This window comes from Hakea prostrata, chromosome 3, assembly GCF_041222555.1.
Source record: "Hakea prostrata isolate BN-2017 chromosome 3, UWA_Hpros_2, whole genome shotgun sequence".
NCBI lineage: Eukaryota > Viridiplantae > Streptophyta > Magnoliopsida > Proteales > Proteaceae > Hakea > Hakea prostrata.
In genome coordinates this window covers 65,427,971-65,449,301 of record NC_142602.1, presented here as the reverse complement: position 1 = coordinate 65,449,301, position 21,331 = coordinate 65,427,971, and the positions used below count along the sequence as shown (strand labels likewise).

General features: G+C 34.8%; 1 protein-coding gene across 6 annotated transcripts in view; it reads right to left on the bottom strand.

The window, feature by feature from the left end:
* The window catches only part of LOC149022783 (replication protein A 70 kDa DNA-binding subunit B-like), a 39,702-nt gene extending 36,867 nt beyond the window's left edge, over nucleotides 1-2,835 (bottom strand). For 4 of the 6 annotated variants that reach the window (XM_089150717.1, XM_089150715.1, XM_089150716.1 and 1 more), the window contains exons 1-2: nucleotides 2,422-2,835; nucleotides 2,124-2,227 (exon numbers count right to left, since the gene is read on the bottom strand). In XM_089150717.1, coding sequence (XP_089006843.1) covers nucleotides 2,124-2,227; nucleotides 2,422-2,519 — 202 coding nt within the window. In that variant the 5' untranslated portion in view covers nucleotides 2,520-2,835. Of the gene's footprint in view, nucleotides 1-2,123 lie in introns of all 6 variants that reach the window. The other 2 variants (XR_016172458.1, XR_016172459.1) reach the window with 1 other exon arrangement.
* Between the last annotated feature and the right edge of the window lie 18,496 nt (nucleotides 2,836-21,331).

Below are 21,331 nucleotides of genomic sequence, written 5' to 3'. Positions count from 1 at the left end.
ACACGTGTTTTTGTACTTTATTCTATTGGGTTTCATTGCATTATTCAGATATAGTCTAGGGTTTACTATGATTTGTTTTATGTATTGGGTTGATTAGGTTTTAGTGTTTTAGTTGTATTGAAGTTTGGATGGTTATGATCAAGTTATGGAAAATGTTGATTTGATGGTTTGGAATCATGGTTTCAAATTGAGGTTCAATGGATCTACGTTTTGGCTGGTCAATATTTCAATGGATTTTGAGTTCAAAATAGGGGGCAGTGTGGGGTGTATTGTGGTTGAAATTTGATTCAGGTACAAGAAAGAATAGAATGCGGGTTGGGGAATCAAATCAAATAGGAATAAAAGTGGAAAGAGAGAAGGGGGAGGCGGTGCTGATACCTAGATTGAAGTGCCTTATATGATGCTTAGTTGAGAGAAGGGGGAGGCGGTAGAATTTAGTATTCCAATTCTACCACTAATTCTAATTCTAATTCTAATCAAGCTGGTTTTTGAGAACAGCAGAATAACATAAACAACCATAAAAGATCCACAAGTTTAATTCCATTTAAATTTTCATACATTTAATTGCTGTTCACAACATGCAAACTAACAATAAAATAACAAACAATTTTCAATCAACATATTTTCTATTGACAATGCCTCAACCATATGCATAATGAAATCTATAGATAATGATAATAAAGTGAATTTTAACAAACCTTTAAAAGTGGTGTAGATGAATCAGCTGAAAACAATTTCTTAGAATGGCAAGAGTTTTAACATACCTTTTGAACTGTTGTAGCTGAAATCAAAGAGGCCATCAATGGCCTTACTTATTTTCACTTTTTGGGATTTATTATAAGCTGAAATCGAAGAGGCCATCAATGGCCGTTTCTTATTTTCAATATATTGTATTATTGAGGCTCACTCATTAGTATTCTCAGATTTTGGTATTCACCCAAAATCGAAGAGGCCATCGCTGATTTTTGTAACTCATTTTTGTTTTAAATATATTGCATGATTGGGGCTCACCCATTTGTATTCATTGATTTTCGTATTCAGCTGGGTTGATTTTTGACAATAAATTAAATGACTTTATTTATTATTTGTTCTTATTTGTATATCATACTCCATTGCTTAGGTGGTAAATGGCATCAAATACCTCTGAGTATCTAATTTGTATCAAGTCATTTGTTTGCTTTAAATATTTAAATATATTGTATTATTGGGGCTCACCCATTTGTATTCTCAGATTTTCGTATTCACCCATTTGTATTCATTGATTTATTTTTGTAGCTTTGATTTCAGGTGGTTGAAATTTTAGATTATGGATTATAATTAAGGTGCTTTAAATATAATGTATTATTTGAGGTTTTTTTTTTGTAATTAATTGTACTTATGGGGAGACTCGTGTTACCAATATGGGGATATATGTTGTATTATTCGGGTTTTCTTTGGTTGCAATGGGTACTCGTGTTACCAGTATGGGGATATGTTATGTATTATTTTAGGTTTTTTTTATCCATAATTCAGGTGCTTTATATATGTTCTATTATTGGGGTTTCTTTGTAATTAATTGGGGATATATAAAGCACCTGAATCTCAAATATTATGTTTTTGATGGGGAGAGGCAGAGGCACTTGAATCTCAAATATTGCTTCATTGGTTGCAATGGGTACTCGTGTTACCAGTATTTATAATTTCTTCTTATTTCAAAGAGGCAGAGCCCAATTCAGTTCAATGATTTATGGTTTAAGGATGTCATTCTCAATGCTGAATTTAGTATTCAGTCACTCTCATTTATTTCGAAGACGCAGAGGCCAATTCAGTTCAATGAATTATGGTTTAAGGATGTCATTCTCAATGCCGAATTTACTATTCAGTCATTCTCATTTATTGATATATGGTTATTTACTATTTGAGATATAATCTATTATTAATAAAATATTTTTGGAATTAATACATAGGGGTAATAGGGGAAAACTAAATGGTTTAAGGGTCTCCATCTTTTCTGAGTTCATTTACTGGACTTTTATTATTTAATATTTTGTTAATAATTTCTAATGACAATTAGGGGAGGCGGGGGAAATATATATATATATATAATACTGAAGCCTTTTCGTACAAGAATGCCAAGTACTTACCATAATAGTTGCCGAGACTACCCACTCCAATAAGGGGACTCTTTACCAAGAACCAACATGGGAGAGCTTGCCCCTTCTCGGTGATTTGGGGGAAGAGATGTTTCCTACGAAACCCAACATAATCATAAATTTCAGCATAAGGAATTTCAGGAATAAAAAAATAAAGGGGCTTCTTGTTTCTATATGCAAAAAGTTAACATCTGAAATAATGGAAATTTCTTAGCCCATGATCTTTGAAGTAACAAAGATTAAGGGCAGGAAAAGAGACGAAGAACCCTGTGATAGGAAGTAGCATTACCAGAAGAAATCCTGGATAAGAATGAAATCTTTATCATTCTCATCGTTGTCGTTGTTGAGGTCAACATTCTCCTGGATTGCAAGAGTAGCACCCTCCATTCGTCTCTGCTTTTCCTTCCTGCTGTTCCTCTTTAGGGTTTTCTATCTCAAGCACATAGTTTTGGGGATCGATCGGATCTGTTAAGCTAGCTGCTGGTATTGCTGACTTCTGGTGTTCTGTGACTATGTTCTTGCTGACTTCTCAAACTGATATTCACTCAGATCGAGTAAGAACGCACAACACCCTCACCGGTGGGTTGTTTTTCACTGAAAGTAAGTTTAGCTACACAGACAGAAAGAGAGAGAGACAGAGAGAGAGAGGGGCAAGGGAAGATGGAGAGAGCAAGCGAAGTGAGGAGGAGAGACCGAGAGAGCAATGGAGTACAGAGGAGTGATGGGAGGAATTCGATACAAGCTGGGTATAAATAGGTAAAGGCGCGTTAGCTAGGCAAGGCCAAGGGATATACATACGTTATACCCAAAAAAAAAAAAAAAAAAAGTATACATACATGCGAAATAATAGGCTGACATTTAAAGCATAGTTTCAAATTTAAAAAGTTCAAAATGAGCTTATAATTTTTTTATTTTTTCAGCCTATTATTTAGCATCTAAATGCACCGTTATGCATAGAATGTTTTCCCAGGAATTACTGATGGAAAAAGGTAAGTTGGTAACTAGGTAAGTTTTACCTAAAATACTTTTTCTCACAATATTTCGGTCGAAATTTTGGCCAGATTTCGACCCCCCGGGGATATTTTAGGTCATTTTGGGCCTAAATTTGGTGTCTAGCCTAATTTGATGCCAATAAACATGCTAGGACTTGGCAAATTTGAATTATTACTATATATTCTTCCATTCAAATTCTCCTCCCTAGGCACATTTGGCACATTACCTTATGAGGGTTGAATCATTAAGACATAATCAGAAAGAGGTTGACCTTGAAGATTCGACTATAAAATCTCTTTCGTAATTAAATTGTTTCGATAAATTTTTCCATGCATATTCTCCTCCCTAACCACATTTGGCACATTGCTTTTTGAGGCCTAAATCATTGGGAAATAATTGATAAGATTGCCTATTGATTTTGAATTATTTGAACTTTCAAGAAATTAGTCCATATAAATTCTCTTAATTACATTTGGCACGTTGCCTTTTGAGGCTTGAATCATTGTGGCAAAATTGGTAAGATTATGTCACAAGAGATTGCCAAATTATCGCAAGAAATCAAGATTTCGTCAATATTGTGGTAAATCAATTTGTTTTGGCAATTTATCAAGATATATCAGCAAAATCTCGTTGATATTGTGTTGACTTTGGTTTCGATCTTACCAAAAATTCGCCTATTGTCTAACCGGGCAAATTCCGCCATTTTTTTGGGAATAATTGACCAAAATGTTCTACCATGGATCATACTATTCCCAACCATGGATGTTTGCACTACCAACCTAAAATGCTGCCAAGGGTGAAAAAATCTAATAATTTTTTAATGTCACATTCTAATTTTGAAATTGTTGCCTTCAATCAATATTTTCAATTTAAGCCATGCCAAAGCGGCTTCTTTTGTTTTTTATGAAAGTTCAAAAACAGTTTTTTTCCTCTTTTTATAGTGAGTGGAGCCCTTTCTCTCTAGAGTCCCAGCATAAATAGTCTTTTAAATTTCCATTTTTATTTGACAGCACACATAGGTAAGGGTGTCAATTCGATACAAGGAAGGGAGGTAGATATTGAAACCTTCGTGCGGTCTAGCTAATAAGTTCAAAGGGAAGGGTTGGGAGAATATGCTCTACTGAAAATCTCGGTGTTATCCTTACCTAGTTAGGATGTTCTATGCAAACCTAACTTTCACTGGGTTGGGGGAAAACTTGAAAGCCACCTCCCATGTAAAAGGAATCCCTATTGAACTAGGTATTGATAACCTAGCTTCCATTCTTGAAGTTTCAAGTGAAGGGCCTTGTATTTTTTTGGAACCTAGAAAGAAATTTCAGCATTTGATTAATGTTGATGCCACCTATAAGGATATTATGGTAAATTATACTAGTGACACCAACATCAAGGAAAAGTAGTTGAAACCTTGACATTATTAGCCACATCATCCAACACAATATCTTTCCATGTAAGGGTCATCATGATTCCATTCATTCTTTTCAAACATATGTGACCTATTGTGTTCATAGTTTGACTCCTCTAAACCTGCCCTACATCATTATTTGGTGGATGCAATATGCTTCAGCTACACACAATTGTGTTCTCCCCTATAGTAAGCTCCTAAGTATCTAGAGTTGATGTTGATGATGATGAGTGTCTCCTGGGGAACGATATTAGTATTTCTTTTAATAATTTTCATTGTGGAGAAGAAGTGCCAGGACTTTAAAACCCTCCTCTAGATGTAGGGCCACATCCTCTAGCAAACGAGGACTCATACATCACATAGTCTAAGATGTTGGCATTTCAACACCATGTGGATGAAAGGTTTGTACATATAGATGATGAGTTGTTAGTTATGCATCAATACATGGAGCAAGTCTCTTGTCACCTGTAGCTTTCGGTGCCCCCCAAGATCTCCATCAACTTTTGAGTAGCAATGTGGTTGATATGCTGTTGATTTTTACATTTTGGTTGACAATGGTTGTTATATGTTGATTTCTATAGTATGAATGATTTGTGCTACACTTTAGTATCTCATATTTTTTGAAACTTTACAATACATCGTGGGAAGCTCTTATGCATAAAATTTTTCACGACTTCTATACACATGGTTAGGTATTTTTTACCTTACAAGTAAGCTCACCTATATTGGCCACCTACAACAATGGACCTTCCCTTGTAGCCATTGATGCTACCAAGGTAACACAAAATGTTACTGCAATGACCCTCATATGGAGTAGGAAATCTATTTTCAAGTATAAAAATAGAGTAAGATAAAGTAAATGGAATCACAAACAGAGCAAAGAAAATGTGCCAATAAAATATACACTTGATAGAGTAATCTAGCTATTAGATATTCTAAACATTGTTAGGTTAAAAAGAACATTACAGAATCCTGAGAATCACTTTGCAACCAAACTTGGACACTATCCTCATCAACATAATATTTCTATAGCTTATGCATATCTAAAGATGAATGTGTGACTTGATTACGAGAACTGCTACATAAAAGTGTGAAAGGATAACGAACATTAGTATGGGATATAAAATCATATTTAATAAGATCCCTTGCCATTGACGAAGAAAAAGATAAAAAAAAATGTGCATTAGATGTGGTAAATGTGTTGACTGGAGTTACATAAGTGAAATGCTAGCATAGGTATACAGACACATGTATACTTACTAAGAACAAAGATGTTTGCTTACTAGTAGCAAATGGAGGAGTTTTTGTGTCCTTAAATCCTGGAAAGATCCATTGCATGGCCAAAGAAAGAAGAACAGAAGGAGAACCAAGTGACCTCAATGTCAAGTACCTTAGAGTTGCAAAACAAAAACCCAATACCTTAGAGGCTCTCATGCTTTTCATTTCTTGAAATGGCATGGTGTTGTTCTATGCACCTACGAAACGGAACCATTTCATTTTACTTCTATTGCTACCAAATTGAAACTGCATGATGCCATTTTGTGCATCTACAAAACGATGCCATGCCATTTCACTTCTGTTGTTGCCAAATTGAAACAACATGGAACCATTTTGTGCATCTACAAAATGACACCATATCATTTCACATCTGTTGTTGCCAAATTAAAACTGCATGGTGTCGTTCTATGCACCTACAGAACAGCATCATGCCGTTTCACCTTTCTTGTTGCCAAATTGAAATGGCATGGTGATGTTCTATGTAGCTATGAAACGACACCATGTCATTTCATTTCTATTGTTGCCAAATTGAAATGGTGCTGCCATTTTATACACACAACGAAATGACATCATTCATTTTCGCTTATGTTTGGTGACCCCAACAAAATTAAAAAGGCATGTTGTTGTTTTATGCACCTATGAAATGGCATCATGCCTTTTCACTTCTGTTGTTGCCAAACTTGAAAAGGCATGGTGCTGTTTATGCACCTGCAAAATGGCATCATGTCTTTTCACTTCTGTTCTAGTGACCCCAACAAAATTAAAAAGGCATGGTGTCATTTTATGCACTTGTGAAACTATATCATGCCTTTTCACTTCCATTATTACCAACTTGAAAAGGCAAGGTGTTGCTTTATGCACCTGCGAAATAGCATCATGCTTTTTCATTTTTGTTATAGTGACCCCAACAAAATTGAAAAGGCATAGTGTCATTTTATGCACCTGTGAAACGACATCATGCATTTTCACTTTTGTTGTTGCCAACTTGAAAAGGCATGGTGTTATTTTGTGCACGTGGGAAACGGCATCATGCCTTTACACTTTTGTTACATGTAATGCCTTCCCAATTGCATGTGCATAAACCTTTCATTTCGAAAATCAGTTGAATCGATTTTTTCCAAAAATGCGTACATGTTCTTCAAAACTTCCAGCTATGATGTTATTTTGGAATATATTAAATGCACTTGTGGACAACTTGTATTAAGAACCAATCCATTCTTTACCCTGTAATGGCTCTAACAAGGCCCTAGTTATAACCAACAAGTATAGGTTGTTTGAAACAATAATTGAAACCTTGTATACCCAGCTCTTTTCCCGTTGTGAGGTGTTTGCAAAATAAAAATAACCGCAAGCGCACGGTATCATGTAGCTAAAGGGTTGATTTCAGGGAGATATATCATTTTAGAATTTAACCTCTTAATGGTAATATGAGAGTGCAATGATTCAAAATTTTTAACTAATTAATTAAATTAAATGAACGGTCCTAACACATACATCTAATGTGATTGAATTGAGACTAAAAATAAAACAAACCTAACCATTCATCATCTAATAAATAAATAAAATACGCATAAATAAAATGCAGGAATAAAAAAATGCATAAAGTAAATAACAAAGCAATAAAAGGAAAATGGAAACCTTAACCAAAGAGAGGCACGACTGTAGACATCTTTAATCAAGGACTCAGGGGGAAAGGAAAACAATAAATAAATATTGAAAAATAAATTCTAAGTTAAGAATATGGAGGGGTAGATAGAAACGGGAATGGAGGGGGAGAGAAGATTATTGACGAAGACTACTTACTTGCATCTTTGAATCTTGAGTGACAAAAATAAACCTTGAAAAATCGATTTGAATCTCAACCAACCCTAACAACCAGATCTAGAGAGATCTGATCTACAATTGCTAGACACAGAGAAAAACGAATCCTCTTGAAAATTGAAAATTGAAACTTGAAACTTGAAACTTGAAGCTTGAACTCAAAATTGAAATTGCATTGCTTAAAAGAAAGGAAATACGCTTACATAAAAATAAACTAAACAACTTCAATATTCCTTACATAGAAAAATTAAACCTTAAACATTCAATCTAGAAACTAAAACCCACCAAGTAATCAAACAACTAGAAAAGACTTAAATAAACTAAAGAAAAAAGAAAAGATAAAATAGATCTAAGAGGGGATGGTATAGTTGTATGAGATGGTGAATGATTTACAAATAAGGAAATAAATTAGAAGAAGAAGAACAACAACAAAAGAATAATGAGGAGTGAAATAAAAAAAATATATAAAATAATAATAACAAAAAGAATAATGAGGAGTGAAATAAAAATATTAAAGAAGAACCTGAATTCGTTAGAAAATCAAAGGAATAAAGAGAGAGAGAGAGAGAGTGAGTGGAGAATAAAAATAATATTACAAACCAATGAACGAAAGTTCGTTCATCTCGCCCGGTTCGCTGCCTAGTGAACCTGGCGAAATGGCGAGATTTCGCCGACTTAAAAGATATGTTTTGTTGAAATATTGGATTAAAAAAATTAAAAATATTAGAAAGGTAAAACTTCTCTCTACAGTCACTCTACACGTGAACACTAATCCATTAACATCAGCTTTCACACAGCCCAAAACCCTCAATTAATGCCTTGCATAGTAATACTCTTCATCCAGCCATTCACGCAACCCTATCTTGTAATTAGGATAAGGTTGCATTGTAATCTTCATCTTCAACTTGAGTTGGGACTGGAGAAAACGAAAAGAAGGCTCTCTTCCACCGCGACGACAAAAACAGCCTTCAGCAAAAGCGTTGTAAGTTAAAAACGAACGAACAACCAACAGCGGGCCGTCCAGAAATCATATTGGCAAGTCTTCGGGTGATGAAGGAGTTGGTCGGGTCTGACTCTTTGTATTTTTCTATTGCTCCACGGTGGTTTTGCAAGTTTCTCTCCTCCTTGGAAAATATCGATTAAAATGTTGCATTTTCCCACTTTTATAGCAGATAACAACTTAATAGAGGTAAAATAGCATGGATCGAAGGAGTTTTGGTATTTCCGGCGATATTCCAGCGGTATGTGGGAAATTCGAATTCGGTATGGATTTCGGTTCACCATCAACCGAAACCACCGAAATTTGGCGATATAATTTTCATGGTACAAACGTGAAGAGGGAAAGTGGAAAGAAAGTGGAGAGAAGGAACGGAGACAAAAAAATATTTAGAAAAGTGTTTTTGGGTTAATTAAGGAAAAAAAAGAGTAAAAGAAATAGAAAGAGGGGAGAGAGAGAAAACTAATTAGAGAAATAAATAAAATCTTTTAGAAAATCCTAATCTTTGACTACTTGTATGCCTCATACATTTTTCAATTACAAGAAAGAAAGATAAAATAAAAATCCTAATCTAATCTCAACCGTAGATCAAAATTGGCTTATTTATTTTTAAAATATTTTGGAGTTGTCCCATAATCGCATCTTTAGCCCATCATGCTCCAAATCAGGCCCTTTTCGCACTTGAAAATTTGAATATACTTCTTAAGTCTTAACGTGTAAAATTACACGTTTCATACCCAAAACTCCAAATATTCGATTAAGTCCTAAAAAATCATAAAATCTGCAAAAACAATATAAAACCCAAGGTAGTTCCACTATAAGTGTGTAAAATGCATGCTTTATGCCCTAAGATTTCACATATAAATATGCTCATCATGAGGCAATCAAAGTTGCCAATCTAAAGATCCATTAAGAAATCAGGGTTCACAACAAAAGTTGTGCAATCTGCTTCAAACTTTTTCATTTGAGAATTCTATGTGCATGCCTTATATTAATTATTGTTTTCCAATCTTCCCATCTAGACAACCCAATCAATAAAATACAATGCAATATCATATTAAACCCCGCCAAATAAAAAAAGCAACACAACAGAGTGTAGGATATATCTATTTTTAATAATAAAGATAAAGGAAAGTTTGGCAATCTCTCCTTTGAACAATCAAAACTAATCCCACAAATTTGGGTGCTTTGAAAAGGTTTGCAACAAAAGAACATTACAATCTCAAGGAATCAAAACTAAGGAACAATGACTTGAAATGCACAACACCAGCCTACCAAATCCAAATCCATTGTTTGGAAACATCACCAATGGAAAATCTAAAACCCAAAACAGAGCAGTTTGAACAAAAAAACTAAGAACCCAGGGAGAAACAAAATTTTGTTTAATACTTGAATAGTTGAGTGGCCTAAGAAGAATTTGGTCTTTAAAAGATTGCCATACTATCATAAATTTTGTTACAGTGCAAAGATACAACGTGCATGTAAGTATACACATTTAAACAAAAAATGAAGGCAATGCCATTCACAGGTTTTTAGATCACATGATAGTTCCTCCACTTTAAATGCCTTGATTTTGCACTGTTGCAACTTTCAGATTCCTACGAGGAAGCTCCCTCTTCCCCTCCATAAGTTGCCTTTACATTTTCACTCGTCATAAGATTGACAATCTGAGCAACAACCACATAGAGTCTCTGTAGTCTAGTTTTCACATTTTCAAAAGGGAATGTGAATAATGTTGCATCTCCATCCAGCCAATCCACCACAAACTAGCTACGAAGAAAGAATCAACATCAGCAACATATAATATATGCAAAGTACCTGCAACACTTGATGACAAAAAGAGGTTGCAAGTACTTGCGACACTTAATGGCATATATTACCATCAATAAAATCTTAAATGCACAAGCTTCAATCAAGATTTTGTTGCAAAAATACTAACTAAACTTGATATACCACATGAAATATACCTTAATAGAAAGAGCTAACCTTTCCTAACAGTATAAGGTTTCTACCCAAATTACCAAAAAAATAAAAATAAATAAATAACGTATGGTTTGTGCCTTAATGATATTTAGAAGTTATAAAGCAACACTAATAGAGAAGAGAAAGAATGTTGAGACAGGAGAGAAGAGAAAATTGTTTGCAAAGTATCAAGATGAGAAGACACTTTTTATTCCAGACCAAAATCAATAGCCTTAAACGGTAATAGTTTGCAAATATTAAATAGACCATATGGTAAGTGAAAACCATTAGATGCATATACCAAAACTTTTGCATTTCCAATATCACAAAGCTTCACTTGACACTGTAGCTTGGGGATCAACCTATTAAACGTCAAAAGAGATTCAACAAAATATGTTATACAAAACAATGGAATATAATATAGTTGGAAAGAACATACCAAAGGATTTTGAAGATTCAAGTCCATGGGGCAAACTCCAAGAAGAATGTGAATATAAGTTAGGCCCCTAAATAAAACACAAGTCTAAAAGAGTCAGATAAACCCAATGTGCTCACTGAAGATGGTATTCTGCATGATATTACGTCGATGGAGCTCTGTCCTTCCATTAGATTTTTCCTTCTATTATTGTTTCTATGTTTTTCATGCCAGAGCCTCTTTCTTGTTGATCCACCTTTTTAAAATAAAAAAAAAAAAAAATTGTAATTGTGTATATGTTTCAACAGATTCTTTTGAAACATGGTCAATAGGCTCTACAACAAGTACATCTTGGAGCTCTTAACGTATCCCATTAACATGATCATAAAGTATCTTAAAACCAACTTCTGTATTATAGGCTTCATTAAGAGGTTTCAAATATGTGGGAACCATCATCCTATGCTATTGTAAGCGACTTAATTGACCATTTACTTCAATACCTTCCAGTTCTCTCCTCTCATTCACTGACAATATTTTTATTGCCTTCATCCATCTCATTAAAATATATATTTTAGGAATGCACTTTATTTGAAGGAAATCCAAGAGTTTCAAGACATGACAACAAAGGATTCCAAAGCTCTCAAATTTTCTACAACTACATGTTATGTTCCCCTCAGTTGGGTTATGCAAGATTCTATCCTATATAATGTCCATATTCATTTGCTATCGAGATCATGTACTGGTCATATAAATCACTTGCACTGTGGCTTTTGACACCATAAGTAAGCATTAACTCATATTCCGTTATAAACTTCTTAAATATATTTGGAGTATATACCCCAAAAGCTTGTTCACCACATCTATCATTGAATGCAAACTCCCAAGTTTTAGTATTTCGTGCATCAAACTCTTCTTTTAGTTCATTGGTACGCTTGACATCCACAACATCTTGAAAGTGTTCCATAAATCGTATAAGAACATAACTGGGTTTGATGCTTTCAGCAAGTTGTGTGCTCCTCACACCTATTGTGAAAACATCATGCATATAACAACATGCCCATTTTTCTTTCAATTTATATGCCTTATCCAACCATTTGGTGTTTTAAACCCCATGATGCTCTCTCAAACTCTTCCATGCATTTTCAAATTCATCAACTTCAGTATAATTCCAAATGTAGTTTTGCAAATTTTTGCTAAATGTGACCCTTCATATTTTAGATACTCATGGTGTTTCTTTGCATTTTTCCAAAGATGCCAAGAGCACAATGCATGTTGGGTACTAGGTAAAACCTCTATTATTGCCTTTGCCATTGTAGCATCATGATTAGTAAACAAAGTCTTCGGCTTCTTCTGACCATTAATTCTAAAGAAAGTCTCAAATAGTCATTTGAATGATTTGACAGTCTCGTCATAAAGCAAAGTAGCTTTAAAAATATTTGCAGTCTTATGATGGTTGAACCCTGCAAATACACCCAAGGGCCTATATTCCCTATTTGTGCAATAAGTAGTGTAAAAAATTACCACATCACTGAACAGTTCATAATCACACTGCATCCCATGATCAGCCTAAAATATGTTTGTTATCTTTTCTTCACTATCCATATGTAAAGAAAACATAAAAACAGTGTTTAACTCCCGTTGTTTCTCTAAATAGAGTATCAAACTCCTAGCATCACCAAAAGCTAAATCACATTGCCGTTTGGTATCAAGATAATTCTGTAAATCTTTTTTGGTTAAGCCATGGTTTTCATTCCCCCCTATTTGTAAACCCAATAACTCAAACGTGAATTTTGTCCACATTCCAATTTTCTTAGCTAAATCTATCTCAATAGCTTGGCTACTAGATATTGCACACTGAAAACACATCAAATCTACGGTATTTGATGTGTGAAGATGATGATTGTCAGGTTGTGTTCTTCAACAAAAACTTTACATTCATATTGTCCATTGGCTTGTAACGACATGCTCATCTTTGCACAACAACTAGTTCTACTCTCTATACTATATATTGTTCTCACTTTTTCTGATTCCTTCCGCTTTCCTTGTTTAATACAATCATAAGTCCATTGCACGATGACATTTGGATCTTCTATGCTCTTATGGCAATGGGTTCTTTTTATACCAAACCCAACATTATACCCATATTTGTTATAAAAATTATAAGCTTCTTCTTCCAATTTAAATCTCATACTAATTTAAGGCTTAGGACAACCAGCCATCACAAGATACTAGCCAATCAACCAGTGAGATGCAACCATAAACACAAGAAAATGTGAGAAAACATCTTCAAAATTCCAACATTTTATTAGAGTTTGATGTATTTAATAAAATTTCATTCTTCCATCAACAAATAGCACACAAACAACACTACGAAATTCAAACAAAACTCAACGGAATAAGACGTGGTGGTACTTCTATGTGTCTAAACCTCAATCCAAATCTAACAATGTCTAATTCACGATTCAGGTCATAATAGGGTTAAGAATTAAATTCCAAAATATCAGTTTCACTCCATGAGCTTTAACTAGTATCTAACATCTTCCCAACACAGGAATTACCATAAAACATAGCAATAGAACCATATATATGACAATAATAAACTACAAAGCACTAGGAGGAAAAACTCACTTATTATGAGGAAGCAGAAAACGAAATATTCATGTTGGAAACTTGGACCAAGCTCTAAATAATCTTATGCTGGTACATATATGTTTGTGAACCTCACTGCTATATATCCATATGATTTGTGAGCCAAAATACCATGAGCAATGTTGTCTTTGCATTGAGCTCAGCTTTCTATGATTTCTTTCAAGATGTTAAGACATTACAATAATAGAAAAATTGTAATGCTTTAATAATTTCATGCCCTTATCCCACCACAACCACAGGTAGCCATACACCCCCAACTACCAAATTCATCTCAAAGAATTTTTTGGGGTCTAACACTGAATACATAGAAGGAGAATCACTTCAACTAGACAATATCATGTAGTAACTGGTAAAACATGCCTGTTGGCAATAACTGAGGTGCCTCAGAGTATCATTGGTTCAAAAACAACTAATTAATTGTGTTACAAGGAAAAAAAAAAAAAAAAAAAATTACATCTATGAAGTAGACACTAAGATCCTCTTTAAAAATTACATCTATGAAGTAGACACTAGGATCCCCCTCACTTCATCCAGAAAACACTTTTTACCCACTTAACCTCTTCTCTGAAAGACATACAAACATTAAAGAAGTAAACAGCACCTGTATAATATAAATTTGAGTTCATAAAAATTTAGATATACAACATATTACCAAAAGTTATGAAGATCAAAAATATAAATAAAATGATGAAAAACTTGGATTAAAAAGAAAGTGAAAACCCAAGAATGTCTCCAAATGCTAAACTTATCCTAACATACACACAAAAAGAGAAGCATGCCCAACACTTGGACGAATTATTAACAAACCCCCTCTGACTAATGGTGTTAACTTGCTGTTCGTTTTTGCTTAGGAAAGACAGAATTACCTTCAGCTAAAGAAAACATTTCTAAAATTAAATTACAGCTCTTTCCATCATCTTCAACTTAAAATTCCCAAAATTAATTTTCCTCCTAACTGCTGCTCCACCTCCTCTTCCCCTCATCACCCACCCCACCCCTCAACAACCACCCCCCCAAAAAAAAAAGAAAAAGAACACTACCTCTTCCACCTCCGGCAGCAGCAGCACCTCTTTCTATAAGAAGTTAGGGAACAAAAAGCTGAAGATGAGAGTAGCATACATTTAGACCAAGTCAAGATTGTTTCAAAGAAAGCAGCTCCAATCTTCAATCTTTTATCAAGGGAAAACTCATTTTCAATTTGTTTATAAGATAAACACACAGTCTGACAAAACAAACACATCAATTCATATGCATTTGAATCATATTTGAGATATAAGTGTCTACTTGAGCCAATACCCATTCGTGCTGAAACCATGTGTGGATAACAAATTTTAGAGCCATACAACAATGCAGTTGGCTCCTTGTTCTCCTCAACTATGTTTTATTTACTTTGAAGACCCAGACCAATGGAACCTGAGCCAGGCCCTGGGCCATTTTGTTCTCAGATTTCTCCATTACACAGATTCAAATACTCATTGGGAGATCAAAACCCAAAAAAAATCGATGAGATGAAGACCTTACAATGTACCTATCAAGGTTGAATTGATTATGAGAGATAGCATCAAGGTTGAGATACCTAGGGAGCACAATGAAAGGGTTGAAGTTGAGAACCCACCTCTTTGCATATGCTCAAGCAAAATGGATTTTCGTTCACTTTCATCGAAGCCAAAAGTTGAAGCCAAACCTACGTTGCCTTCTCCTACGCAGCTTTCTCTATGGATGGAATTTGTAGGGTTTGAGAATGAAGAAGATGAAGCCAAACTCGTTTTGCTTCGCTCTCTCTCTCTCTCTCTCTCTCTCTCTGTTCATAAATGCTGCAATTTCCCTCTTTCTCACGATTTTGAAACTTGCTGGAGATGAAATAGGAAGGCTTTGGTCCAGTCGGGTGGAAATAGGGTTCGGTTCAATGGTTTTACTTCACTTACACAATTAAAAACTCACATGCTGTTAATCAACGACCATACTTTAATGGGATGCGTTGCCAAAATCAGGAGCATTCACAGTTCAGTGCTGCTCATTAATTGCGCAACACTGAAGCAAAATCATTGTCTTTTTCCATGATGTAAAGCCTGTCGTGATATACCGTGATTTCAAAGCATCAAACATCTTAGTAGACATGGTAAGTCTTTGTTCCCCTCGTATCTCTGCTAATTAAGTTTGACTTGTCTTGAGTTTTCTATTTTTCTCTCTTTGGTAATAAAGGAATTCTTGAGATTGTCCTGCGACTTAGGTTCAGGTCCAACTCAAACCCTGGTTATAAAACTTCTCTATCTCATGCATGATGACCAAGCCGAGTTTGGTTACTTCACCCCTTGAGGAGGGAGGAGACAGCTCCATATTGTTGCTATGGAAGGGGTTCCACCTCCAAGACCATGGGTCCTATGTCTTACAGGCAAAAACCCTACCATATCTATAGTGTCCACCTTGTCTCCTTGGTGGTAGTAGATTCGTATTCGAGCCTAGACTATTTAATCTTATCAAATTTATTCCATGGAGAGAAATCAGTAAGACATTAATTGATTCAAATTTTCCCAAATTGTTCTCATTTTTATAGGATTACACAGCGAAGCTCTCTGATTTTGGATTAGAAAAGGATTCCACTAGGATTTGTCTATGAGGTTATACTGCACCTGAGTATGCAATGATGGGTAAAGTACTGATTCTAGCTAATTCCTTCCTCTATTCCAACCAATTCAAGTATTGATTCCTTTCTTTTAAACCCTATTTTGATAAATTTTTCAAAAAAAAAATAAAATAAAATAAAAATTCTAGGTTGTTTGACTGCAATGAGTGATGTTTTCAGCTTTGGAGTTGTCCTATTAGAGATACTGACTGGCAAACAGACTTGGGACAAGAACCAGACAATGAAGGAAAGGAATCTTGTGGTATGGGCCAAGCCTTACCTAAATGATCCCAAGAAGCTTGACCGGTTGATAGAAGACCCTAAGCTAGATGGACAATACTCCTTCAAAGGGGCCCAAAAAGTTGCCCAATTGGCTTGCAAGTGCTTGAATGAGAATCCTAAGTCTAGACCATCCATTAGTCACATAGTCAGACTCCTACAACTCATGCAAAACTGTAATGACATTTTGGTTGGACAATCTATTTACACGGTGGTCCAGACTCCACCAAAGGCTAGGACGGAACCTGAAACGGAAAAGGTTAAGATAGAACATGAACCAGAAAAAGATAATCCAGAACACAAGCTAGAAAAGGATGAGGAAGGCAAGAAAGGTAAAAAGGACATAAAGATATAATAGAGGAAGAAGTTGAACCAGCAAAATTGGAAGACAAGGAAGATGAAGATGAGGAGGTTGAGGAGGAGAAGAGTCGCTGCCATCAATACCATTCGTCAAAATCCCCCGCCCATTCGGAAACTTCACTCTACAAGTACTTCGTCAATGTGGGCCTCAACTCAGCTAAGCTTAGTAACTGAGGAACCAACCCTATATCCCCAGCCCATTTTGATCCCTCACTCTCCAAGTACTTTGCCAGTGGGGCCTGGGACTACTAAGAATGCTAACCCGGAAGAGAAGCTGGAAATAGTAGCTTAGTAGTGCATGTGGAATTTTCTTCTCTTCAAAGGCTTGTACAAATGAATAGCTGCATCAGGTATCATGATTTTGATACATAAGATTGGGTATATGGGTGTTTTACTTCTGGTTTTGTTTTTGATTTGTTCATTGATGGGAGCAACTTTTTGTGACCAAAGTGGTGAAACGGGAAGCTGTAATCTTCTGCCTTGTTGATCCCAAAATTTCTTTAATGCAAGAAAGATCAGGCTTTCAAGTGGATAAGATCTATAAAATTAAAACAATATTTTATTCAGATGAACCATCATCTTCTTTAGTATAACAGTAAACCATCTCTACCAAGCCAATGTCAGGAGCTGAATGGTCAGAACAGTGTACTCTAATTAGGGACATGTCCATCAGAGAGAAGATTCGCACCATGATCGTACCACCTACCCTTCACCTACCACCATTGCTGGTAATGCTCATTTACTCCACTCTGTTAGTTAAAGGTTTCTAACTTGTAAAGTTAAAAATCCCCTTAAAAACCCCCAAACCTCAAAGTTGTGTTGTACCTAAATCTAACTTAACATTTGGAGGCAGCTTGCCAACCCTTTAGTTAGCTTGCAGTCACTTTTCTCTTTTGTGTATAGGTTCCAAAACGAAACCGGTGAGATCGACCATAGTTCACTTGAAGGGTTAAATTTGAGTGCAACATGTCCAAAATTTGGCATGACTAATCAAAGATTGACATGCATCCAAAAAGATTAACCCATGGACTCAACTCAACCCATTTGGTCAAAGGATCAAGACCTCTGTTGAGACTGAGAACCATTAAGGTGGCTTGTTAAAACCTATATAAATTTTGTTATTGTACACCTCTTGATAGAAAAATCTTAATGTATACTTTTCCTTCAAAAGTAAGATATGGATATATCATGATATCCTAAAATTCTCAGTGTCATAAGTGCATTTTCCCTAGCTGAATATAATGTATCTCATTAATACAATTAATTTCGCAACCACACGCGTCACTATACTTTACGGCCGTTTCATAAGAAACTTTTAACAGTCAAAGCTCCCTTGAGGTTGTAATGGAGGATTCTTTCAAGTAAGATATCTTTCTAGTTCTTATGTTGTTTTCCTTTCTTCTTCTTTCTTTTTGCAAGGTTCAATACCTATGTTCTCTAATATTGTTTTCTTCATAACCTATGTCCCTTCCAGTTTATTTTATTTGTAAATCTTTTTGTCATCCACCATTTGTTTAGGTGACTGCACTCCATAAATTTTGTTCAAATGATATATTACATTGCTTAGATTTAAATTTTCGTTCTTGCTTTTTAATATTTGTCAACTTGCATCTCGCGTCAATTTTTATTTTTTACTTTTTGGGGTAGATCTCGCTTCAAAATTTATGTTGAGATAAAGGTTCCCTAGTGATGCAATAATTCAAAAGTTGCCTTGAACAGATTCCACTATGAAAAAAGAGGTATTATCTCTATTTTTTTACAAATTGAACATGTAGGAGCAACACAAGCAAATAACAGGATTACTCTGAAAATAAATAGTAAACATAGCAACAACATAACAGTAATTAGATGAAAATAAGATTTTAATAATTTCATAAGTTCGAACCTAAGAAAGCATTGAAGCTCAAAAAAGACAAACATGCAATCATGTGAGAGAGCATAATCAACCAATTTAGCAAGCTTAGATATCCAAAGCAGCATTTAGAGGCCTTAAAATATCATTTGTTAGCAAAGCACAATATTCTGTTTGATGAGCTATCAACATTTGAGTCTTGTTTTCTTTTTTGGAGAAAAAGGAGCTTATTAGAATTTAAAACTACACTAGAATTTACATTCTAGATTATCTACTAAAAGAGACTAACAAATGAAGAAAGAAGAGGGGGGTGGGGGTGTGGTTTGATTATAAACAAAGTACAGCTGAGTAGAAGCTCCTTGATAAGCTAGATGATCCGCTACACTATTCCCTTCTCCGACAGTGTGGTTGAAATATGATCGGTTGATTTTATATCTACTAATTAATTGATTTTATTTCTATAATTTTGGTACTTATCATATATTTCTTAGCAAATTCTAATTAAGATTTATTATCTGTGCTTGCAGGAAATCAACCAAATTGGTAGGGGTATTATTGGAAAATTCTGCAAAAAGAATCTTAAATAACCAAGCTGGATTTTATTCCATTAAAAAAAAAAATTCACCAAGTTAGAGTAGACTCTAGAAGCTTTCTCAAGTAAAAAATGTGGAGAGAATGATTCTTTGCATACACCAGGGTTTTATTTCTTATTTGGTACTAGATCAAAGAAGGAAGAAGGGAAAAAATCCCGTTTTTGAGTGTCTGTCAAGTTTCGATCAAGTTCTTCATCAGATGATCATCCAGTGTCCGGTCAAGCTGATTTTTGGACAAGAGCTTCATAACTTCTTATTCTTCAAATTCAACAGTGGGATTGTGTATTTGGGTGTTCGAAGTCAATTCAATTTGTACGCCAAATCCTTCCTTGGTTTGAGTCAGATTAGGAAATTAGAATTGTACCAAATTGAGTCAAGGATAAGAAAAATAAGAATAACACCGCAAGAGGACCTTTTGAGAAGGGGAGAAGACAAATTTTGGAGACATTGGTTGGCTTTGGAGACTTGGAGAAGAAGACTTGGAGCTTGAGAATAAGTTTTTCTTCATCTTCTTTCAATGTTCTCAAACTCTTCTGTGATATTTTTTATGTCTAGAATGGACTAATTTAATTTTTCTAGGGATTAGATGTAGTCTAACTTTGAATTTCCACTCTTGAATTCGTCAATATGATTCTAAATATTGTGTTCATTGATTGAATATTTACTCCTATTCTTATTGCTTTTGATTAATTGACCACTAATCAACTGATTCATTAATCATAATGAATTGATAGGGGATTTATGTGTTTAGTAGGTTGGAATAAATGCTATGAATTACATGTACAATAAAAATATACTTACATGACTTGTGTAGTTGTTATATGGAAACCCATAGAACTAATGATCTCTTAGTTGTTTAATCCACATAGAAATATAGTGAGTTAGCAATTGAACGGATTTCTATTAGTACTCGAGAGAGACTAGTAGATAGGGAAGGGAATCTCGACTATCAATTAGAAAAAAATATTTCACATTATAAAGATGAATCAAAGGGGTGGGAAGGATTAGTTAAGGCAAAATCTAAACCCTAGGTTTTTAGCTATTAACATAACTCAATTTAAATTTAAAATTGTAACTTAGTCTAAGATTATTCTCTTTCTTATTATTTGTTCGAATAAAATTGGTATAATTAGTTTGGTGCTTACTCTATAGTCTTCGAGGGAACGATTCTTTCATCATTATATTACTTGTTATGGTAGTGTACACTCGCATTGTTATTTTTCACACCAAAATACATCCAATTAAAGAATGTGGCCAGCATTCTTGCATCATTGATGACATTTCTGTCTCCAGCATGGTTGCCAGCAGTGGTTTTTGAGAAGGTCAATAATATCCCAATTATCCCCTTCAATGATTATGTTTGAGAGATTAAAATCTCTAATGCATATCAATGCCTTTTTAATTGCCATTGCTTCTACCACCATTGCTAATTGATCTCCACATCCTTCATGAAAAGAAAAATCTTACCTTGCTGATTTCTAAGAATTCCACCAAAACCAGCTTGAAAAAGATTATCAGATTTCTGCAATCTGGATCCATCTACATTAAACTTCAGCCACCCTTCCTTTGGAGCTCTTCCCATTTGATCAGTTTTTGCTCTAGAACAGTAGAGTCCTGTTTTGAATCTTGAAGATAATCTTCTGTGAATTGCTTTGCAAACTGACAGATAACATCTAGCTTTGGAGAAGATTTTCCATGAATGACATCATTGAAATTGATCCACAGAGCCCATGAACAATTAGGATGAAGCAGAAGGTTGTACCTATGCTGTCTTGTATTTTCTTGATCAGTTAAAAGCTTTTTAATCAACCTGAGATTGGAGAGATGTGTTTGTTGTTCATAACAGAGTTGGGGGAAAACTTCCACAGCTGGATGCTGACATTGCATTCTAAAACAGAAGGTCAACATTCTGTTGTAAGAAAGAAACATGAATCATTGATGTTACAACCTTTCTTCTTTGAAAGATCCGCTGTAG